This window comes from Strigops habroptila, chromosome 8 (assembly GCF_004027225.2).
Source record: "Strigops habroptila isolate Jane chromosome 8, bStrHab1.2.pri, whole genome shotgun sequence".
Lineage (NCBI taxonomy): Eukaryota > Metazoa > Chordata > Aves > Psittaciformes > Psittacidae > Strigops > Strigops habroptila.
Genome location: NC_044284.2, coordinates 60,264,802 through 60,289,172, shown reverse-complemented (window position 1 = coordinate 60,289,172; position 24,371 = coordinate 60,264,802). Strand labels below are relative to the sequence as shown.

Here is a 24,371-nt window from a genome sequence, read left to right as displayed (position 1 = left end):
AGTGAAGTTGCCTCTCATGTCACTCAGCAGTGACAGAATCAGGGGCCATGTAAAACATCTTGGGTGAGTGCCACAGCCTTGGGCTCTAAGAAGTCATAGTTTGCTGTCCCTTGTGAACAAATCTAGAGTAGCTACCCATGCAAAAAATCAGCGTTAGATGACCACTATTGTTTTGCTATTATCCCACAGAGAGAAGTCCTTCTGGGAGCGCTTTTGGAAGTCAAGAGAATTTGAGATGGAGAAAGGATATGACTCACTGGCGTCAAAACACAGAAAAGCTTGACAAGTAACTCTGCCTTATCCTTCTACATTAACAATGTGACAGTGCCTGTGGGAATGCAGGGTCTCTCTCCCCATAGGAGGTCAATGGCAACAGTCCACTTAGCTCTCGTGCAAGCAGGCTTGGGCCTTGGTTGGAACAGGGCTGGCAGTGTGCAAAGAGCTTTTAGTCCAACACTGCCCTATCTAACTCTTTGCTTTTCCACTGTCCCTTGCTTCCTTAGATTTTAAGATGAGATTTAAAGAGACTGAGATAATCCATTGCCTTCTTAAAACCTTGTAGTAAGCTGTAATTTAGAGGGAAGATCCATTAACAGTTTTCACAGATAGCATATATATCTCATGTCATATTTCCTTTATTCCATAAGAGCATTCTGGAGTTCTCAAAGCTCACTTTACTTTCCTGTCCTAATCCATCACTTTGATTGTTTTTCCACATGTGCTGTGCTTTTAGAAGCCACAAACCAGCCAGGTACTGTAGCATTGGTGTGCAGTTCTTCTAAATTGCCATTTTGTACATCTGCAGACTCAATCATCACAGCATTGTTTGTGATGCTTGGCAGAAGTTTTCAGTGTGTGTGTGCAACTGATTGGAATGAGCTCTTTATGCTTATTTACACCCATTTCCCTTAAAATTCCCTCTCTTGGTGTGGTTCAATCTGGAGGGCTCAGGAGTTGTGTTTGAGCTTCGCTGTGCACGTTTTCTGTTTCCTCAAATTGCAACCTGCAGTCTCCATCCTCCCAGCAAAAGAATTGTTCCTAATGCTAGGAAAGCAGCCTCAGGCCAAGAGAAGCTCTGAAGAAACTGAGGGATGGGGACCTCAGAGCCCAGATGGAGATCAGGCCAAATTTTACCCTTGAAGACACTGATGTATCTTCATAGCTTCTAATTGCTTTGTCCAACACAAGAATGAAATCTCTTTCTCATGTCAAGTAGTGGCTTTTTGTCCAAGACTTCAATCCTGTTGAGACATTGGGAAAGCCAAATGACCACTGTGTTTCAACCTGCTAATGAAGTAATAGAGAGATGAATTCCACAACTCCAGAGCTGTGGGCAGAGTTACACCAGATTAAAATTTGGCCGGAAGAACTCATCAGTTCACTGCTGGCACTGGGTCTGAGTCCCTCCTTCCCAGAAGGAGCTCACGTACATATTAAATAGCTGGGAATACCTTGATGCTTAAAGGATGGGATCTCACCCCACAAAATAATCTGCTTAGACAACTCCACAAACCTGCTTTTTAACCCATACTTGCTCACTGTGACCTCGGTCCATCCCACTCCACTCCTGTGGCACTGCAAGTGTGTCCTGCCTGTGTAGGTAGAGTCTGGCCCTTCGAAATCTAGTAAGCAAGACTTTTCACACCAAGAATTGTGCACAGCTGATTGCAGGTGGTATTGGTTTATGCAGATGGTGTTATTTTATATAGGGTCAGGCCTCAAGCGTTCGTATTCTGGAGCCTGAAGAGTAGGTCATGAGTGTCTGATGCAGCTCCCAGAGGAAGCAGAATGTGGCAGGGGGGAGGGTTGGTGCAGTGCAGATCCAAGAGCTGAGTCAGCTGCCATCCCCTTGGTTGTGTATTTTGCTTGAATTTGGTCAGTTCCTGTGGGTCACACTCCTGCTGTGATTTGGCCTGGCATGAGCCTGTTGGAGATCGCACCTCTGGTAGGGCAGGCTGTAGTTGGGCTCTTCAAACATACTACTGGATCTTTGCCACATGCAGCTCATGGTTGCTGCTGATTTCCTGGGGCTACTGGTGTGACTGAGTGTATGAACTTTGTAGACTTTCCAGGAAAGTGAGTGCCTGGTGTATAACAGCAAAATCATGTCGTTTTTCTTGGAGAGGAAGATACTTTTCAAGAACTGTAATGTAATACAGCTTGAATGGCCAAAGATTGCACCCTCATAGTATGCACTCTGTCCTACAACCAGTCTAGCTGCTGGGCTCCACAGTGCAGATATACTAGCTCGTGTAGCACCACCGTGTGTCCATAGCCTATAACATAAAGCCGTATGTTCTGTTCCTGGTTGTGCTCTTGCATGCCTAACGATGCTACTAAACCAGTTTTGAGTTGGACTTTGATTCTAAACTGTTGTTGTGTCCCTGGGAGAGTAAGGAAGTGTCGGAAATAGTGTGATCTCTCCTAGCATGGTGAACGTAACTCCTGTGTAAGTTTGTATATGTAAAAAAACAAGTCTTTCTTCCTGTCCTCTTAATGGATGCATTGTAGTGTTGTCCAGTAATAAATACACAAGTTGTAACTGGGAGTTTCCTGCTAATGAGAAAATATTTTTTGACTGGAGAAGATGGAGATCTACTTCTTAAACAGAAAGTAATTTTATTCCTTTCTTTCCTCTGGTTAGATCAAGGGCAGAAATAGAACACGAGGCACTTATCGATGGGAATCTTGCAACAGAAGCCAATCTGATTATTTTGGATACACTAGAGATAGTTGTACAGGTAAGGATGATAAGAAATAGAGATATAATAGCATTATTGTCACCTGGCCAGGCAGTAGTTTGTTAAAACCAAACCTTCCTGCTGCTCTTAACTCCCTGAACGCTGTCAGAACTGGGCAGCTCCCCTAAAGCCTCTCCTAATCCTCCGCCTGTAACAATCTGGTTTTACATTGCAATAGCTTCCTTCAGCCGTTTTGGAAATTGTTCTCTTTTTGTAGCATAAGAAGTGGTTGTTCAGAAGCTCAGTAATGAACTGCAAAAATATCCAAGTCCTGCCCTATTCTGACTAATGCCTGTACGTCTTCCCAAATTCCCTTAAGTCATTAGGTTTCCAGGTCAGCCTCCTGTATCTGCACTTACTCTGCACAGTGCAGGAAAGCTTCCAGGTTCCTTAGTCTGTTCACTTAGTGCACAAGTGAGCAAGGACACATGGTAGTTTTGTCCCCTCCTTTCTGTACAAATGGAACCAGGGCACGGGCTGGAAGCAGGCATTAGCAGACTTACCAGATCTACCTCTGAGCTGCAGAGAGACCCAGGAATCCCAAGGGTTGCACCTGGATAATCCACCTAGAGACCTGCTACAGAACAAGGTCCCCAGAGGTCAGAGCCTCATCAGGTAGATGCATCATTCCACAGGCTTTAAAACATGGGTCAGGTTTTCATTACCTGGGGGTTGATTCAGTAATGTGACTATTTTGCAGGCCCAGCTAAATGGGTAATTTCTCCATGCCAAAGGGCTTTTCAGCAGAGCTATTCTCTTCCTTTCTCTTACATACAGACACACACAAGAGGTTAATTTTTGCTCATGCAACTCTTGATTTCCTTTTGACTGCAGACTGTTTCTGTGACGGAGTCCAAAGAGAGCATCCTTGGCGGGGTGCTGAAGGTGCTTCTGCACAGCATGGCCTGCAACCAAAGTGCACTTTATCTCCAACACTGCTTCGCCACACAGAGGGCTTTGGTTTCAAAGGTGAATTCTCAGAGGATGCTATAATATATCCTGAACATCACAGATGGAGGATGGGACTGTTTTCCTTTGCACTGGGGTCACTTTAAAAAAAAGTTTATTATTTTGTAAAGTATTGATTTTCGGGAAGTGTGGTCTGGGGGTTGATAAAACCTGGCTGGCTTTCATGATCAGTACCTGTATTTATGCACTTTGGGTTTGGCTGCACACAAAGGTACAGTTCACACAGCCCAAGTGTGATGTGGGTTCCTGCTCAGCAGCAATCAGTGGGCAGAGGCACCGAGCCAGTCAGGAACACGAAGCACAAGTGGAATTTAAGCTGTAAAAATCTCACTTCAAATGGATTTGTTTTCCTGACCCCATAATTTAAACAATTTCCCAGTTTCTGTAGGTATACTGAGTTTCAAGCCTGACGAACTGATGTAAATCGGTCTAAAGGTGTAGATGTAGGAGCAAGTTGTGGGGGTAGGTAAAAGGAGTTGCCTTCCAGTGCTGCCAGTGAAGTCTGCTTTGCCTTACTGTATTTTACAGTATAGTGAAATGTATTTTAAAGTACAATGAAATGATCAGTGAAATTAGCATCATTTGCCCAAACCAAAGGGGATTGGAATTCCTCTAATGCCAGTGCATGCTCATTGCTGAGGATTGCCCTGGCCTATTTGAGTGCTTGTTTCTGCCTATCCAAGCACTCATTTTCTCATGTGCTGTTTTTCCAGTTCCCTGAGCTGCTGTTTGAAGAAGAGACTGAGCAATGTGCAGATCTGTGCCTCAGGCTCCTGAGACACTGTAGCAGCAGTATCAGCACGATACGGTCGCATGCAAGTGCCTCTCTTTACCTTCTGATGAGGCAAAACTTTGAGATTGGGAACGTGAGTACCCTGCTGCACTTCATTAGGTTGTTACATGTAAACTGGTTGGGAATGCTGGATGGAGCTCTGTGTATTCCTGTAGGAGAAAGGCTGTTGCAGGGTTTACCATTGATACAAGCATGACATGCAAAGGGAAGAGAAGCACACAGCAGTGACATGGCTTTGCCTAGCTCCTGATCTTGCAGCACCTCACACTGGTCAGTGCATAGCAGGAATATCCAATTGCCAGTGTCAGAGTCTAAGCTGTATGCCCAGAATCTCTTAGCAGACAGGCTGCCTCTCATGTTGGTATATAGAAAGATGCAGAGCCCTGCCTGGAACATCCACTGCAAGAGTTTACAAACCCGTCATTTGGAAGGTTTGCATACTCTTCACATTGGACAGTTTGCACTCAAAGGGCCATTTGGAGAAACTCTCCTCTGCCTTGCTTCACACACCCCTAGGTGAGAGCAGAAACAGCCACATAGCTCTTCCTGTGCCATGTGTGTCCTTTCTGAAAGGGCTGTGTTAATGGAAGTGAGTTAGCGATGCTGGTGTTTTGTTTTCATTCAGGTCTTACCTCTAATTACATCTTAGCTTGACTCACCCATGTGCGCTTTAAATTATTAAGGAGATTCCCAGCCTTAACTCTTCCCATTGATACTTTGCAGGCATAATTGTTGCTATTTATCACAAAGTGCTCCTCCACACATCTTTGTTTAAACTGCTTTGGTTATAGTCCCCCACAGGGAGTAGCAGAACTGGAGGGACTCACTGGTTCTGGGCCTGGGACTGTTAGTCAGTTGATAGCAGTGAGTTAACAGTGACTCTAGTTTAAGGCTAGACCAAACCAAAATCAACTGTTTGGAATGCTGTATCATGAGAGGGAGCTGAGCATCATCAACTTCAGGGTATGTGAGAGGAGAGCATCCAGAAGGAGAGAACATTAGAACTTTAGCAGAACATTCACCTGGAACTAAATAATGCTGTCATCAGATTATGAAGTTTGGCAGCACCAGAGGTTTAGTGTAATCATTGCTCTGAAACAGCCCTTTACTCAAAACTTGAGTTTTCTGTTTTGTATCAGATGTCTGTCAGGAGGAGGGTGCAGTGACCAACGCACCATGTTGCAGCAGACCATTGCAGTATCTCCAGGTTGTTGAATACCATAACAATATCTCTGTTGCAGAACTTTGCCAGGGTGAAAATGCAGGTGACCATGTCTCTCTCATCCCTGGTGGGGACATCCCAGAACTTCAATGAAGAGTTTTTGCGGCGTTCCCTGAAGACTATTTTGACATATGCTGAAGAGGATCTGGAACTCAGGGAGACAACATTTCCTGATCAGGTAAAAGAAATACCACAGGAGAAGTAATGTTCATGCAAAGGCTGTGCTTAAACCTCCATCTAGAGCTGGAATTTACATGCATTCCCTGAAGGTGACTATTTAAATCACCTAAGTACATAAACCCCAGGTCCTTGATTAATTCTGACAACAAGATGCAAACATACAAGAGTTCAGAGTGACTGTGGTCCTAACAGAGCAGTGTGTAGCTTGATTCCCATTGCTAGTTCATTACAGCAGTATATTTTTTACAGGTCCAGGATCTAGTGTTCAACCTCCATATGATCCTCTCTGACACAGTTAAAATGAAGGAGCACCAGGAAGATCCAGAAATGCTGATTGACCTGATGTACAGGTAGAGTTTGTAGCCATTGCACTGTAGGGACAGTAGATGTCAGTGCTCCACATGGTGTTAGGACAAAGCTTAGTACCTACTGCGCTTCCTGTATTTAGAGTGTGAGGTATTGTATTGCTGTGAACTTCGATTGCTTGGGTTTTATTAGCAATTATTTCACTTTGAACTAAAATCCTGTTTTAAACTGCTTCCCATGATTCCCATTTCACCTGAAAACAATGCAGCTACTTGCTTTTTGGTTTTGTACTCAGATGTTGCATAGTTGAGCGCTTCTAGAGCTTGATTTTGGAGCAGTTCTGAGTCTCAGTGCTCATGGACCAATAGGTACATGTCTGTTGTGTTTGAATGTAGTGTTGATAGGTTTTGGTTGGCATTTATGTAGCTTATCATGGATAAAAGTAGTTTCCATTGCCCAGCAGTCTCTGACAATCTCATCCTTTATGTGAGTGTCCTGGGTTCAGCTGTAACTGTTATTTTTCTCTTTCCTAGTAGCTGGTGCAGTGCTGTGTTTGGGCTTTAGTCTGGACACAATGCTGACAACTCTCCCTGCCTGCAGCAGGGGAAACGTAAGGATCTTCCAGCACCTGCTTGCACAAAAGGCTTTTTGGTGGTTGTCATGGTTTGAGCCCAGCCAGCAACAAAGTACCACACAGCTGCTTGTTCACTTCCCCCTGGCCCCCTCAATGGGATGGGGAGGAGAATCAGAAAAAAGGTTAAAACCTATGGTTTGAGATAAGAACACTTTCATAATTGAAATAAAAGTAAAATATAATAAATAACAATAATAGGAAATAAGGAGAGGGAGAGAGGAATAAATAAGCACCACCACCCAAAAAAACCCTCAAGTGATGCCCAAAACAGTCGTTCTGTACTGGCCATGACATTTCATGGTATGGAATATCCCTTTGGTTTGTTTGGGTCAACTGTCCTGGCTGTGCCCCTTCCTGGCTTCTTGTGCTCCTCCTCACTGGCAGAGCATGAGAGACTGAAAAGTCCTTTATCAGAGTAAGTGCTACTGAGCAACATCTAAAACACTGGGGTGTTATCAGCATTGTTCTCAGACTAAAGCCCAAACATAGCTGCTAGGAAGAAAATTCACTCTATCCCAGCTGAAATCAGGACACGGGTGGTACATATGAAGGTCTCCTTATGCAAAAGATGTTCCAGAGCTGTTGTTAAGATTGCATTGTGGTGTCTGCACAAATGGTCCTGAAGGCTTCTTAGAAGGCAGTAGAGGTTTTGTCATCAGCAACCAGGCAACTCTGCTCTGACTGTCCAATGCCTTTCGCTTACTACCAGTCTCTAAGTGAAATATGGTCAAGAGCTTCAGCAAGTTACCCATAAAAACATTCTGCCATCAGGGGGTAGCTGCAGTTGTCCATTGCTAACTGGTTCAGAAATCTGTAATATAGGGTAACTTTCTATCTATATAGCTTCTTACCTCACGTATTTCTAGATAGCAGAGCATGGAGGGTGGTTGTTTAGGCAGAAGTAACTAAATACTAATCACACAGGTTTTCTTTTCAATTAGGATTGCAAAGGGCTATCAGAATTCCCCTGACCTGCGCCTGACGTGGCTGCAGAACATGGCTGGAAAGCACTCCGAGAGGAGCAACCATGCTGAATCAGCCCAGTGCCTGGTCCACTCTGCAGCCTTGGTGGCTGAATATCTGAGCATGCTGGAAGACCGAAAATACCTCCCTGTAGGGTGTGTTACATTTCAGGTGGGAATTATCCTCTGTATTGTATTTTTGGGTTTTGTCATCTGCTGCTGAGCATGCCAGGTGTTACTGTGCCTGTGTACTCATACTGCACTTGATTTGTTTTGAGAAGAATGCATTACAACAAACTCTGAAAAATTATATTATGCTTGAAGAAGGCCCCGGAGCTTCTGCGAGGGCTGGAGCAGCTCTGCTCTGGAGCCAGGCTGAGAGAGCTGGGCTGGGGCAGCCTGGAGAAGAGAAGGCTCCTGAAGGGGAGACCTTGGAGCAGCTCCCAGTGCCTAAAGGGGCTACAAGAAACCTGGAGAGGGGCTTTGGACAAGGGCCTGTAGGGACAGGCCAAGGGGACTGGCTTTAACCTGCCAGAGGGGAGATTGAGATGAGCTCTGAGGCAGAAGCTCTTCCCTGTGAGGGTGCTGAGGCGCTGGCACAGGGTGCCCAGAGAAGCTGTGGCTGCCCCATCCCTGGCAGTGTTCAAGGCCAGGTTGGACACAGGGACTTGGAGCAACCTGCTCTAGTGGAAGGTGTCCCTGCCCGTGGCCCAGGGTTGGAACTGGATGAGCTTTAAGGTCCTTTCTAACCCAAATCATTCTACAATTCTATGAAGACTGTCTTGTTTCCCCTAAATCTTTACATCCATAGGCTGAGTGAATCCAGTTCTTTTTATTTCTCAATTTAAGTCACGGGTTTTTAATAACCAGTTTGATCTAGCCAGTGTGTACTGAGTGCAGTTGAGAAAGTGGTTCCTGTGAGTAGTGATGTTACGCAGGGCAATACTGAGCAGAGCAAACAAGCACATGCTTACTTTGAGTGTTCTTAGGTGGACTGGTCAAGTTAGCTCAAGCATGTGCTGAAGTACCATGCTGGTTCATAAGGAAATTAAATAAAATGCATGTGGAAGTTGATTGAAAATCATCTGGTTTTCAAAGTATTGAAAATGTTGAATGTTGTTTATATTGAGTAAAACTATTTTCCCTACGTTATATCTCCTTAGAACATATCTTCCAATGTTTTGGAAGAGTCAGCTGTTTCTGATGATGTTGTATCACCAGATGAAGAAGGTATCTGTTCTGGAAAGTATTTTACAGAAGCTGGTCTGGTGGGACTGCTGGAACAAGCTGCAGCATCTTTCTCCATGGTAGAAGACTTTAATTTCTTTATCTGTTTTCTTAAGCAGTCTTTCACTGCTGGGCAACATGAAGTAAAATGTTTTCTGTATGAGACTGTATATGGGACTATTGTAACCGCTTAAGTTTCGTGGAGCATTTGAGTTTTAGTTGTTCAAGACAGCCCAGTTTGCCCTCTGGAGTAACTGTGCAAAGAGTGGGATCTGGGACCAAGAGGCCTTTGTGTGTTTCCAGTGTCTTTCACATCAACACTGCACATTTGGGAGTTCACAATAGTAAAGAAAGGCCTTAATGTTTTTCCTCCTCTTCAAAAAGAGTGGGCTGAGAGCTTTGTGTGAACTGGTAGCAGTGTATCCATCAGAAACCAAGGAAAGCAAGTGAATAATTTCCTACAACACAATATGAAATATCATTTGGTGGGGTTAAGCACAAGCAGCAATAACTCCAGGGCTCAGACCTAGAACTGCTGCTGTGGGCTAAGCCATGGGGTGCAGCATCTCTGCCTGCAATGGGCTGAATCCCCTATGTTAAAGACATCCTATGGAAACTTCATAAAGCCCATTTCATGGAGTGCTAAAAGTGGGTGCAGAAGTCACTTAGGTTGAAAATGCACCTGTACTGTGCACTTAAGCTTCTATATTTAATTCCCATAGATTTTATTAGGATTCTGTTTAGCCTGTTGTGGTCTTGTGCACATATCCATCCAAAATATCCCAGTTTTGATTCCATTGATAATCTTTTTTACTAGTAGCAATGCATAATGCAGGAGGCTCTTGATTTCAAGGGTAGATGAGGGTTTTATTCCCTTCATGTATGGGTATATTTTAAGAAAAGATGCCAATTATATCACAGTGGTATCTAAGCCACCTTTTCACTTTGCAGTTTTATAATTTAAATGCTGGTAGTATGTATTATTCTTGCTGTTGAATTGATGGAGCAATCTGATGAAACTTATTTTTGTAGGCTGGCATGTATGAAGCAGTTAATGAGGTTTACAAAGTCCTTATTCCTATTCATGAAGCTAATAGAGATGCCAAGAAGCTATCTACTATTCATGGTAAACTACAAGAAGCATTCAGCAAGATTGTGCACCAGGTAATGGTTTGAATTTTCAGCTGCAATGTGAATTGTGAAGAAACTTCAAATGCTCAGTGCAAATAAAACCTGCCTATGAAGGAAAAAGCATTTTAATCAGATTACATGAGAATCGTCAGATGGTGATCCACAGTAAATGCAAGGATTGCTAATAGGATTTTTTTCTCTCTGGACATTTAACATGAGACAAATTATATACCGAGAAATATCCAAGAGTTAAAAATCCCAATCATCTGCCAATTTATCCTTTCAGATGTTATTTTAAACTGTTTTGCATGCTGGGAAAAACTCTGTATCTTGCCTTTAGCCCGGTAGGTAATATTCAGAAATGGTGGGGTTTGTTCTGTTTATTTGGTGGGTAAATTACTGAAGGAACCTTTCTAAACTTAAATGGTGCAAAACCCACCAGCTGAGGTGCTGAGCATTTCATGAGAGGCATCAGAAGTTATCAACCCTCGCAAAGCTCAACAGACCTCAGCTAGGCAGGAGATGAGAGCACTTGGCAACTCTCAAGAAGCAGATGTTCTCTTCTAGCAGAGGCCTGTTGGGTGCATGCCTTTCTGTCAGGGCAGGCAAGCACTCAGCAGGCCTCCTCCAGTACATGCCAGTGCTACTCCAAGCCCTGGTCAGCTTCTGGTCATGGGCTGCTGAGTGCATTGTTTGTCTGTTACCCTTATGTGGTTACCCTTATGCTGCCATCAGCTCCTCGGTAGATGTTGATCAGTACATTGATTTCATAGGATCCAACTGAGGGTCTGGGGGTTTTCTCCGTGTTATGGCATTGTTGGGTTCCTGAGATTAGATGAACCAATAGAGGACAACCACTGGGTGGCCTTCTGGGCCAGAGAAGGGCATTTTGGATGCATGATAACTTGTAATCATTGAAACCATTTCAGGTTTGTGATACCTTACATTGATGGTCATGTTTTGGCCTTTGAAACTCTTTATTTGGTTTCTGTGACATGCGCTTTTTACTTTTTATTACACAGAGTACTGGCTGGGAGGTAGGTAACTCCATTTTAGTTAGTAAAGAACACTAATAGATTTTTCAGATGACTCACGCCAACGCTTGCCCACATGTGCTAGTTGTGGGTATTTCTGTTGCTGTCTGCTGTTAAAACAATTCATTAACCAAAGAAATACCAATAAACCAATTGTGGTTGTAGGAAATTCTTCATAAGAAGCTGTAGGTAGTGCATGGATGCTGATGTGTTCCACTAATGAGGTTCTTTGGTGAATGAGCCACTGTATCATCACTAGTTTGTTTTTATAATTTGTTTATATTTCTTTTCATCAGCATTGACACAGAATATCATCCCTTCATACCATATTTTCACCCCACCCACAGGGGTCGATTTAAGCACTAATGCTCAGAGGTACTGAAACACAGAGCTGGTTTCCAGCATGTGCAGACCATATCGCAGAGAATAGGCTGCTTCATTCTGTTCATTTAAGAACAATCAATTTGTTATGTAGCTGTTTATCTGGCAGTAGAATAGCTCGGTTGTGTTAACTGGAGTCAGTTTTGCTGCTGTTTTCTCTGTGGGGGCTGTTTGCTCACATTTCTACAACATACACCATGAGAACCACACATCTGGATTATAAAATAGACAAAGTGGTCGGCTTCATCCGCAGTCACACACAGAATCACAGAGTGGTTTGGAAGGGACCTCTGAAGGTCACCTGGTCCAACCCTCCTGCTGAAGCAAGGCCACTTAGATCAGGCTGCCCAGGACTGTGTCCACACAGCTTTGAATATCTCCAAGGTTGGAGAATGCACACAGCAGCTTGATAACTCGGGCCCTAGTCCGGTCAATACGGGGGTACATGAGCGTCAAGAAGTCTCAGAAGACATTTAAAGTGTTTTGTGAATATGATGTTACATTATTTTCTTAAACTTCAGCTGTCCAGTTTATCTCTGCTTTCTGTGAATCAGGCAACTCAGTATGAGCCACCTCACTCCAGGTTTCCCCCACAGGAGAGCGTTTAAGCCCACCTTTATTAAACCAAGACCAAGAACAAAGTTCTCTTGCATTGTGTGACTTAAATAATTTGGGCTGATGATGTCTAAATGTCAGTTTTAATTCTGGCCTGGCAAGAAATGAAATTCAGCAGCTTAAAAGTAAACCCTGACACTTAAGGGCTGGCCCTGTAAATAATTTACTTATTGCTCTGAAAGGTCCCAGCAGATGAGGCAGCACAGCAATCCAGAGTACATGTTGTAGGAGTGTTCAATACATGTTCAATAGCCAACAAATGCAAAGGCCTGTGAGCATCTCTTTTGATTAGTCTGCCCCTAAATCGACCCCTGCAGAAAATCCTGTCATTGGTTATGATTCTAACATCACTCAGTCATGTTTTACTGCATGGTAAAAGACACCCATGGTTTCAGTTCTCCTCTGTCATCGTGCTCTTTCATTGCCACACTTCTTCTGATCTTTGTGCTTTGTAGCTTTCAGATTTGTTGCATGTTTTGCCCTTTTCCCTTGTTTTAAATATTTTAATTGATGCTCGCCCTTTTTTATTTTAAAGTTTATTTGCTGCCAAGTTGCTGCTTGTTTGTTTTTTGGAATTTCCCTAATTAAATACTTTCTGTTTTCTCCTCTCTCGCCCTGGTTGCTGACCCTCCTCCCCACTCTTACTATTGTCTGTTGTGGTAAGTCCCTACTTGTGGAATTTTCTTTTTTGTTTTTCCCCTTTCTCTTTTTCCCCCTTCCCCCTTTTTGTTTTTTTGTTTTACACTGTGGAAACCCCAATTTCATTTTACCAAAGAGCTATGCCAACACCAGGACTACCCCCTCATATCACAAGGAACGTAGTATTGCCAACTACAAGCACTGAAGTATCCCGAGTTTGGCATTTCTGAGATCTGCTTAAACATACCAAGTGGTGGGTTTTTCTGCTTGTGTGTTTGTTCATTGAATAAATGTTAATTCTTTCTGTTTACTTTCCAGTTAGGAAAGTTGTTAGGAAAAATCTTTTCATGCTATGCCATGAGAATTCAAACATGCTTTTTAAAGTGTGCAGGGTGAGGTTGCCATCAAGTAACAGGACTCCAGGAGCTGGTACTTTCAAAAGATCAATATTGAAAGACTTGTAATAGTTGGCAACACTGCAAAAGACCTTGGGTTAAAATTGAGCAAGAAAATAACAATGCTCAGTTTGGTAAAAATGGTTGGATTTCACATTCTGCACAGTGTGTGTGAAGGAGTTACTTTTATTCCTACATACTTGGGCTGACTCTGCCTTCTGTGTTGGTCTTGGTGAAGAAAGCAGATGATCACGCTTGCGTCTGATTTTTTTCAACCCTTTGTTGGCAAAGCTTTTTGTGTGCGTGCAAGAGACGACTCTAAAACTTTATTCCTAGCAATTTTGAAAGGTATTTACCATGCATAATAACAAATCATGAACCTTCATACGTCATGGTGGCTGTTACCTGCTCTGCCAGTTCTGTAATGGCTATTCAGTGTTCACCTTCATTCTCTTCTCCTCACAAAGACCTATTATTTTTTTCATAAAATAATAGGAGATAAAATGCTTTTAATAATTCCTCCCTCATATCTGCATTTGTAGCTCTTTTCAGAAACAAGACCATGGAGTATTTTTAAGTTATTTGTTTTCTTCTCAGTACTGTGATGAGATAGACTTTGGTATTGGCTAAATTTCAAAGATCCTAGTTTAGAGCCATCCCATATTCTTAATGCCAGGCATGAAACTGAGCTCTCCTCATCTCAGGGAACTGACAGCTATTGAATGTCTATGCGAACTATGGTATGGCCCATAGGTGTTTGCTCTCCTGAAGGAGTTTGTTTCCATCCCCTTGCTTCCAGGTTCAGATCCCCCAACATAAGTCACATACATTCATGGCTGGTGGATCCTGGGTTTGTTGTGTTAAGGGCTAACCAGTGCTCCTCACTGCCAGCTCTTCTCCTTGGGATCCTTATGATGACTGAGTTTCAGCAAGTGCATTTATCAGGAAAAGCCAGTGCATCTGGTCTTCATGATGATGAAACGAGTACATAAGTTGGGAGCTGCCTTCACACAGTGGCACTGAATCTCACCAGGCTTCCCTGCTGCTATCACTCCTGGGACTTCACAATGCCCCGTTACTCTGATTTTATGCATTTAGTAAATGCCACCAGAACTTCTTGTTAATTTATGCTGGTCAACAGACAGCATTTTCTTCCTCCCTCCTTGTTATTTTTACAGCAACATAAATGAGCACTGCCTGTAACAAATAGCTGCCTGGGCAGATGTCCATGTGCCAGATACCTTCTAGGGACCAGGTTCTGCAAATGCTTCATACCCTGAAAGTCACTTGCCAAGTAGGTAGGAAAAAGCACATGAATTAGAAGAGCAGCAGTGTGTCCTCTGCTGAGGCCTACCCTGTGCCCATGGGTTGGGGCACCAACTTCCACTTGGAGCATTCCCAAGCCCCATATAAGGTTTAGGGAGCTGTTTCTTGTGGCAGTTCCCCTTAACGCAGACATGATGCTACCTTGGGAAGTGCTTTGAAAAGGGAACCCTGGAATCACAGTCTGTAACATTGAGATTGAATTGAAATAAGTAGCACAGAAAGCTGGAAATGCTGGGCCTTAAGGGGTTTTAGCATAGGTAATATCGTCCAAAACTGTGGCTTTCAAAATGTAGTGATGAGTAAATTAGGGATTCAGTACGCTGCTCATTCCTGTGCCGGTCCAGAGGGATGGGCGCTGGAGAAAGAGAGAATCCAGGGAAATAGCAACCAGATGTGGCCAAATGGCACTTCCAGTAAAACAGTAACAGCTCTGCAGCTGGGAGGTGCTCCTGGGGATGGCTGTGGTGTGAAGAAACCCTATAGTCTGCAATGGCAGGTGGAGCTGGATAATAGCCCCTCTCTAGAGGAGGGATGCTCAGGGGGAGCAGGGGCCCAAGGAGCTGCCTGCACCACATTAAGCATATCAGCATCTCTGAGTGAGACTCCTTTTCTCAAACTGGAGCATGTGTCTACACTTCTGCTAGGGCAGAGCTGATGAATTTGTATCTGTTGATGTCCCATAGTAAAGCCAAAATGTGGCCTGCATGCATTAAGCAAGGCTGCTGCTGGCTCTGGTCACTTCAGGCTTCACTTCCATGTCAGAGCTGAGCACTGGAGAGCTTTACCCTCCTGAAGGCGCTTGGGGTGAACAGCAGCTCTCACCCCAAAAAGGCAACGCCGCATCCTCCTGGCTGTGCCTCAGCTGAGAGGAGCTGAGCACGATGCTCCAGAGTGTCCTCCAGGCCAGGAGAAGGTGGTGGCTTGCTGTGACAGTGCTTTTTCCAGCCTCTGGACTTTGCCTGAGGGGTTTTCTTCTTTAGTTTGGCTCATTTATGCTCTTTGCCTTCCATAGATCACATTCACCATCACCACAAGAGATCAGTTTTGCCATAGCAAAATACTAAACAAAAACTAATGGTACACAGCAGCCAGGACATCTGTAAGTGCTGTTTGAAACCAAACACTAGCCCAGATTCAGAAACATTGAGTGTTAAATACTACATCACACTTTCTCACGAGAGTAAAGGTGAACATTTCATGTTTCTTGCTGAAAGGCATTTCTGGTTTGTGCATGTGGCGTGAGTTGTTTTAACAAAACCAAAGGTGTGATTTATTTTTAAAGCATTTTTCTTCTCTCTCTTTCTCTTTAATCAGATTTTCTTCGTTACTTTTCCAGCAAAAGTCTCTCTTGTCTCTCTCCTTTTGTTGCATTTCTGGGCCAAATTCACCACTGGCTCAAATGGAAGCAGGTACATGATACAGTGGATTGCATCTGCTTTCGCCAGGAGTGACTTCGGCCCTCTTTACTAGACATTAGATACTAGAAGAGAACGTAACACCTTCCAGTTGACATGCTGTTTACAAAGCACTTGCGTGTGTGTGTGAGTGAACTGGACACTGACTTCGGCCCAATCCTGCAATTACTCCAGAGTGGATTACGGGGGCTCTGGTATCGGTAATTTTCAGGGATATCTGTGTCTAAGATCCTCCCTGTGTGCTGCAGCTGGACCTCCTTGTGTCCAGGCTATCAAAAGGGAAGTCAGGCATTGGAACAGGCTTCCCAGGGAAGTGGTGGAATCACCATGCCTGGAAGTGTTGGAAAACATGCAGATGAGCCCCTTAGTGACATGGTTTAGTGGTGGCCTTGGCAGTGCTGGGGTAATGGTTGGATGTGACGACCTTAAAGGTCTTTTCCAACCTCATTGATTGTGATTCTATGAAAGGTCTGCAGAGGATTTGGAGAGCCTGAAATAATTACCTAAACGAAGGAACTTTCCTTTGACTGTTCCTCAGAGACGTTTGACACCTTCTGGGGTGGGAAAAGTCATTGCAGGGTTGGGCTAATGGTCGTAACTGATCCATATAATTTCATGTTAGTTACAACCTCATTGCAGTGTTGCTGCTAAACGCATTCATGCTGAGTTCCAGGTGTGTTTTTCTTTCCCTTCTTTCTTTCTTTCTTTCTGTTGTTTTTCCTTGTTTTATTTAATTTCTTTTTCATTTTGCATAAGTTCAGGAGCCTGCCTGCAGCCATGCTTGGGGGTACTGATGTCTCCACACTGAAATAACCTCTTGTTTCTCCAAACCTAGGATGGAAAGAGGATGTTTGGCACCTACTTCCGGGTTGGTTTCTATGGAACTAAATTTGGAGACCTGGATGAGCAAGAGTTTGTTTACAAGGAACCCGCCATAACAAAGTTAGCTGAAATTTCCCATAGGCTTGAGGTGAGATGATTCTGTCTGTGTGTTGCACTTGGACTGTTTTGCATCACTTACTTGCATTGCCAACTTACAGGAAGTGGTGGAAACTGAAGTTGTTGGGCAAAACCAGCCTCTTGCAGCTGATGCAAGGCTGAGCTTAGAGAAACAGCCTCTTGGCAAAACAGTTTGCAGAGCCCCATGCAGTGATCCAGAGCTGGGCCTGATGTTTCCTGTCCTCTTGCTGGTGCCACCTCTGCAGGAGGAATGCAGGGAGAGGAGTCCCACAGGTTTTCCCTCATCTTGCAGCAAGAGCTGCAGACCTGCTGTGATCATTGGAGAGTTTGTGGTGTATCAGACTGTGTTTGCATTTCTCCTGGTGTAATGGGATGATCTGGGCTTGGAAAAAAAGGCTGTGATGCCTTTTAGGAGCTGACTTTTAGAAAGTACTGCATTTTGCTGTCATTTTGGTGCCTTCACATCATGTTCCTCTACTCGTAGACATCGGGCCCTCTCAGGTGCCTGAATTTCAGAGCCCATGAGGTGGGACATCACAGGTCTGAAGTTTGTTTCAACCATGAACAAGCAAAGGCAACTCTGATTAATAGAACTGGGGCTTGGGTGCAGCGTAGGTACCACCCAGTGATCATCTGTACCGTGTGCCAGTCAGTCTGGCCTGGTTTTGTGCCAGCTAACCTGTGCCTAGACAATGTCCTAGCACAGTCTGGGGACATCATGGGTCAGAGACTGTTCCCAGTGAGCACAGTGCACAGATGAGGCCATTCCCAGTGGGTGAGGAAGAGCATTCAGCGGCATCGCTCTGGGCCATGCCATGTGCCTTGTTCCTAGGGCCAAAGGGCAGACCTGGCCCTGTTGCCCTGTTTTATTTGCTAGAATAGATCTGATGTCCTGTTGTTGCTCACTGTCACAGTGTCACAATTGTCAACTGTAGCTCAGCTGCTGTCACATTGTCTGAGGTTTAAGCACATGAGACTGAATTCAGAACCTGGCCCTTTCCCCAGCCCAGCAAAGCCATGCTCTGATGCGGCACCTCATTCCCAGGCAGATCCCACTCTGACCCCAGTTTTCAGTTGAGCTCACAGACAAACAGCGAGCTCAAATGGTTTGTTCAGAGCCACGCAGCCTGTGTGTGCGTGGTTGGAAGGCTCCCGAGTTCTCCTGCCTTCCAGGGCATTAGGCTTGTTTTTTCCTGTTGCCCCTGGAATGCAATTGATTCAATTCTCCTAAGTTCAGCAGATCACATTCAGCCCCAGCCCTGATACTGTTGAAGGCATGTGGAGCTTCACCTCCCCTGAATATGCCTTTGTCTCTCTCATGGCTGCATTTGATGTTTTCTTTCAATGCTTTTGCTCTTGATTGTAGGGATTTTATGGAGAACGGTTTGGTGAAGATGTGCTTGAAGTGATTAAGGACTCAAACCCTGTGGACAAATGTAAACTAGATCCTAACAAGGTAAGAACACAAGTACACATTTAGAGAAGTAGAACAGGTCTTGAATGTATGCAAGCGTAATGGGACAAATCCAGGACAAGGGGGAATGGCTTCAACCTGCCAGAGGGGAGATTGAGATGAGCTCTTAGGCAGAAGCTCTCCCCTGTGAGGGTGCTGAGGTGCTGGCACAGGGTGCCCAGAGAAGCTGTGGCTGCCCCATCCCTGGCAGTGTTCAAGGCCAGGTTGGACACAGGGGCTTGGAGCAACCTGCTCTAGTGGAAGGTGTCCCTGCTTGTGGCAGGGGGTTGGAACTGGATGAGCTTTAAGGTCCCTTCCAACACGAACCAGTCTGGGATTCTATGAATCCTACCCAGAGTTTTACCAAGTAGGCAGTGAAATCCAGGTACAGAGCATCTTGTGACTGGGCTGGATGAGAGTTGGGGAAAATCATCCCAACAAAGGAATGCAGAATTAGCCATTTCACTCTCTGCCCTTGTGGTGGTTAGTGGGAAGGGAGGGGATGAAAGGCCCAGGCTGCCTTTGCCTTTCTCCATGGTCTCCACTGAGTGCAAGGAAGGTAGGGAATTTGCCATTCATTGGCCTCTGGCTTTTTTGCAGGGGCAGCATTTTGTCATTCTTGTGCCATGTCCCTTAAGCAGAAATAACAGGAGCATGCCTAGGAAACAGGGCTGTGGCTTAGGGCAGGGCAGTATCTGCAAGGAAAGGAAGGAAACGCTGCATTTGAAGAACATGAGAGGAAAGAGGCATTGAGCTGTATTTTATCCAGTCCAGAAACTGGTGAGCCCTGTCAATGAGAGTGTGATTTTTCTGAGTAAAGGCAAAAAGCAATCCTAGTTATTCCAGAGGTGGCTTCAAGAGGGAAGACAGCAAGCTGCCTAATATCAGAGCACAGGACTCAGCTCTTCTCGTCTGGCCCTGCACCTCACTGTGCACACGTGGGTTCCTCCCTGCAGGCCTACATTCAGATAACCTATGTGGAGCCCTACTTCGACACGTACGAGATGAAGGACAGGATAACTTACTTTGACAAGAACTACAACCTGCGGCGGTTCATGTACTGCACGCCCTTCACGCTGGACGGGCGGGCTCACGGCGAGCTGCACGAGCAGTTCAAGCGCAAAACCATCCTGACCACATCCCACGCTTTCCCTTACATTAAAACCAGGATCAACGTCATTCACAAAGAGGAGGTGAGGCCTGAGCTCTTGGGTGCTTGAAGGGAAGTATTACACAAGACTGAAGGAAGTGGATGTTGCTAAAACTCATGTGTGGTGTACTACTGTGTGTGTAGTTTAGTGCCCTGGCTGTGTCCCTTCATGCCATCACATTAGCACAGATGTGTCCTCGCCATCACCAGCCTACCTTTTCCATCTCTTTTAAAGATGCAGGAATTCAACAGAGTGAGAGCAGACGGCTCCATCGTGAGCTGCTCAGGTTGTTCACTGCAGGGACTGTGTGAGGTGTCCCTGCCTATGGCAGGGGAGTTGGAACTAGATGATCTTAAGGTCCTTTCCAACCCAAACCATTCTATGATTTTATGATTCTCTGACTGTGCATGAGGCTCCTTAATATGAGTTTAAAAATGCCTTGTTTCTCAAACTTTTCTCTGTTCCTATTCAATCTAAACTAAACCCAGACCAATTTAGTAATGCAGTATGACCTGCTGCCTCTTTCAGTAGTGTGTCCACATCATAGTGGCTGGTCTGTGCAGGGGCCTTGGTGAGCTTTGTAGTGATGCATATTGCCTGTCCCTTGCTCTGTACTGCAGCTCACTTGCATGGCCTCAGCAACCAGTGGAGTCCTGTAGGCTTATAGAAGGACTTATCCCATAGCTATGTTAATTTTTTAAGGGTAGTTGGGAACGAACGTGATCACTGGGACATGATATAAAATGCTTGGGCACTGAGATATAGTGCTGTAACCCTGGGCGGTTGGTTGCAGTGGCTGCAGCTGGACACAAGTCTGCCTGCCCAGAAGCAATCTCAGAAAGCTCTTGAGCACCCAGATGTAGAAACACATTTAAAAATCAACCTTTGCCTTAATGTTACTAAACCAAGACTGAGATGATGCATTCCTGAAGTGCTTCTGTCCAGAGTGTCAGTCTTATCGGTGTCCTCCACCACTTCAGCGTGCCTCCCTGAAGTGACCTTGGTGTTTCTGAGGTTTGTTTCTCGTTGGCAGTCTCAACCATAACAATGCTCTGTTCTGGCTACTTGCTTAGATCATTTTGACGCCTATTGAAGTTGCCATAGAGGACATGCAGAAGAAAACACAGGAATTAGCTTTTGCAACACACCAAGACCCTGCGGATCCAAAGATGCTTCAGATGGTGCTGCAAGGATCAGTAGGTACCACAGTAAACCAGGTGAGGATCACTGAGTCAGAGACACTGTGGTAGTACGTATCTCTCAGTGTAGTGGATGTTCAGCATTGGGCCTTATTCCTAAACCTTTTTTTCCTCATTCAGTGTATGGGATGTGTTTAAGGTCACTGGTAGGTTTAGACCAGCTGCTCTCGGTGACTTTGCCATTTAAGTAAGAGTCTTGAAAATGTAATTAGATCTAGAAAGCAGCTGAGAAGAGGCAGCCCTCCCTCAGTTACCTGCTCCTTCCTGGCATTCACGGTTTTTTCTGCCTGCTTCTCCTCACATAAAAACCCAAAACAACCCCAAAACAAAACGTTTTACTACTTTCCCTTTGGTTAGCCAGGCTCTGGTGAGTGGAAATAACATTGTGTCCTGTTGTGGGTTTTGAACAAAGCGGAAAGCAAAACCAGTGAATGGAGAAAAACTGAGGAAAAAGTGATGGAGTATGAGCAAAGCTTTACTCATGCACAAGCTGGAAAAAAGAAATCAGATGGAGTTTCAAGTTCTGGGTTGAGTTTGCAGTGCTGGCAAATGCTTCCTTGGTTCATCTCCGTTGTTTAAACTTTGCCTTAGTTGTGAGCTGAGCAAACTTTGTCAAGAGTCCTTATAAGAGAAAACAAATGTAGAATCTGTGTGTTTTCTCACACTGCTTTCCAAAAGCAGAGTTTTGTTTAAAACCAAAAGAAAGCCTAAAGGAGAGTCAGTTGTCATGATGTTTGGTGATTTAGGCCAGATTTACCAGCTGCAATTCTTCAAGATGCATCCTGTAAGGAAATGTTGCATTTTATGAATGTTTCTATGTGCAAGAAGCTTCTCCAGTGATTGGGTATGAGAAACTTACTTTTTCTCTTCTGCTCCTAAAGGGACCATTAGAAGTGGCACAAGTTTTCTTGTCTGAAATACCCAATGATCCAAAGCTCTTCAGACATCACAACAAGCTACGGCTCTGCTTCAAAGACTTCACAAAAAGGTATGGAGTATTGTCTTCAACCTGCCTGCCAGATGCAGTTCCTACTACCACATCGGGCAGGAACATGTACAATAACACAGGGAGTATCCAGAGAGTGGAGTATTCATGTTGTAGCTCCATCTGTCCACTTTCCATAAGCAACTGTATCCCTCAGCTGCCCAGTTGGTTCTCTGTTTCTCTGGTGCTGCTGGTCCACGATTTAAGGGGCTGAAGTCATTTGGCTTTGCTGGTTATCAGGAATGAATTAGTGATCACAGTTGAGCTGTGAACAAGTGTTCCTGTTCCAGAAAACACATCTAGCCACGCTGGCACAGTGGACTCACAGCTTGGCAGGGTCAGGAGGAACTCCTGAATTGGCCAGGAGATGTAGTTTCCTTCCGGAGTAAATTTCTCCATACGGAGTGGAAGCCTGCTGGCAGAATTCCCTTAAGAAATGTGCTGGCTGCTCTTCTTCCCTCTTGAGTAATGCATTGCAGTCTCAGCCCAGCATCTTTTGTAAGCACCAAAGAATTGAATATATATATATATAATTGAAATAAAAATGTTCCAAGCAATTAGGTCCGGTGGCAACATAGTTTTCCTATATGTAATACATGGCATTGATACAGTTCTTTACATACCCTTTGTTTAAATTACATCTTTGCAAGTAGAAGAGTTCCTGATGAACATCTCAGTCTGCTATTTATTGATCTTTTCCTGGGGAGAGCAGTAGATCTATCCATCTTTAAATAAATCCTCTTGGACTGGAAGGGGCAATGTGGAGATCAGCTTTTCATTTCTCTCCAGAGAGGAGAGTAAATTGAAAAAAGAAAAGGAATTGTCACTCTGGAAGTGAAATGGGAATTGAGAATATGCCACCCTTTCCTTTCCCCGTGGACACCAAGCAGTTTAGCTGAGTCTTTATTACCTAAAAGACAGGATAGAGAAGAATATTATATGTCATCCCAGAGGAACAGAATGATTTTTTTGGTCCTATTAGATTAACAGGTCTGTAGCAAGCAAGTCCTTTTTCATGTGCCCAAGTTTCACAAGCTTTTGTTTCCTAGATGTGAAGATGCTCTGCGCAAGAACAAGAGCCTGATCGGTCCAGACCAAAAGGAATATCAGCGGGAACTTGAAAGGAATTACCACCGGTTAAAGGAAGCTCTCCAACCCTTGATAAATAGAAAGATCCCACAGTTGTATAAAGCAGTGCTGCCGGTCACTTGCCACAGGTGGATATTTGATTTTACTCTTTCAGCAGAGATAAGGAGGGTGTAAAACTGGGGACTGGGGTGTCTGATCTTCCTGATGAGCCTGTGACGTCTGTTTGTTTTCAATTATGGCTCTTTTGGCCTTTTCCCCTTCTGGCCTGACTTCAGAGCACATCCCCTTCCCAGCAGTTATGGTAGGTGGTGTTTGCAATGGTTCCTTTTGCTTCTGATCTATGACAGTTTGTTCGGGTTGATTTTTCATCCTGCATCCCATTCTTTTTAGATTCAAAACCACTCTCAGTGTGACAGGACTTTGATACTTGTTTGTTCCCAGTGAAACTGGGGTGAGGAGCTCCAGGGGCAGGCAGGGTGGAAAAACAGTTGGTGTCTTCCATGCTGGAAGACTAACTAGAAAGAGGAATCCGAGCTTTTTGTTCATCTGCAATGAGACTGAACATAAAAACCTTGTTGGGAATGTATGTAGCAGGTCAGAGCCTGTAGTGTTGTAATCCCCTGGCACCAGCTGAGGCTGAGCAGAGGGACTTTGAGTAGATAGTTTCTAACAAGAATCTGGCTCCCAGAATAGGGCAGAAGTGCTTCCCAGCAGGTGCCCTCCACATAGTCTTTGGCTTGACAACCCCTGCTGTGTCCCCCATCAGCAGGGTAGGCTAATGCAATCCAGCAAGACAGCTGTGGCATTGTGGTTTCACACCAGGGAGTGGGGTGGAGTTGTTTCTGGCACTTGGTTAGCACAGAGCAGGATAGTGACAGTGCTTTTAATGAGAGACCCTCAAAGGAGCTTGGTGTGAATGTGGACTTACAGCTCATGTCTGTGCTGTTGATTTAGGAGAATACAGCCTTGGTTTTGAACCTCTCTTTGTGTAAGTAAGTGTTGTTCAGAGGTAAAAAGTGATGGGAAACATAAAAACTGTTGTGAAGAGAGAAATTTAGCAAGCTTGTATTATAAGAAGAGCAAGACTTAGTGCTGCAGGAAGAAGGAAATGAGTGTTCCCAGCTCACACAGCAGTGCTGTAGGATGTTTCTTAGCTGAATTTGATGTGTTTTTGTGTCTGCTGAACACTGCAGAAAGGTGGCCTGCCGTCATTACCCAGGTCCATGACGTTTTAAGCTCTCTAAGATGCTGTACTCTGTGCTGGTGTTCTCTGCTGGAGTCAGTTTTCAGTGGTGGGGATGATGGGAATACCTCTCTGCTTCCCACCCCACCTGGTAGGACCCTTGCAAGCACATTTAGCATGGTAATTATGTTCTAATCTTGTGAAATCCAGCCTGTGCAGGGAGTCTAATACAGGTATTCCAGGCAAATTCCATGTAGAGATTTCTTGGAAAGACTTAAATAAGATTTCAGTAGTGCAGATGGTTTGTGCTGCTGCTTTTGTGTACACATGACTTGACTGAAACTTTCTATCAGGAAACCTTGGGCAGTCGAATGATCCCAG

At 44.5% G+C, this 24,371-nt stretch overlaps 1 protein-coding gene across 13 annotated transcripts in view; it reads left to right on the top strand.

Annotated features, from left to right (window-relative positions):
- Positions 1-24,371, top strand: part of DOCK7 (dedicator of cytokinesis 7) — a 107,685-nt gene that overhangs the window by 83,059 nt on the left and 255 nt on the right. For 5 of the 13 annotated variants that reach the window (XM_030494340.1, XM_030494339.1, XM_030494334.1 and 2 more), the window contains 16 exons: positions 190-286; positions 2,645-2,741; positions 3,576-3,710; positions 4,424-4,576; positions 5,745-5,903; positions 6,155-6,255; positions 7,787-7,979; positions 8,971-9,114; positions 10,067-10,198; positions 11,188-11,202; positions 16,806-16,940; positions 18,297-18,386; positions 19,340-19,576; positions 20,608-20,751; positions 21,615-21,721; positions 22,768-22,935. In XM_030494340.1, the coding sequence (XP_030350200.1) occupies positions 190-286; positions 2,645-2,741; positions 3,576-3,710; positions 4,424-4,576; positions 5,745-5,903; positions 6,155-6,255; positions 7,787-7,979; positions 8,971-9,114; positions 10,067-10,198; positions 11,188-11,202; positions 16,806-16,940; positions 18,297-18,386; positions 19,340-19,576; positions 20,608-20,751; positions 21,615-21,721; positions 22,768-22,935 (2,107 nt within the window). The remainder of the gene's footprint in view (positions 1-189; positions 287-2,644; positions 2,742-3,575; positions 3,711-4,423; positions 4,577-5,744; positions 5,904-6,154; positions 6,256-7,786; positions 7,980-8,970; positions 9,115-10,066; positions 10,199-11,187; positions 11,203-16,805; positions 16,941-18,296; positions 18,387-19,339; positions 19,577-20,607; positions 20,752-21,614; positions 21,722-22,767; positions 22,936-24,371) is intronic. The other 8 variants (XM_030494342.1, XM_030494344.1, XM_030494336.1 and 5 more) reach the window with 3 other exon arrangements.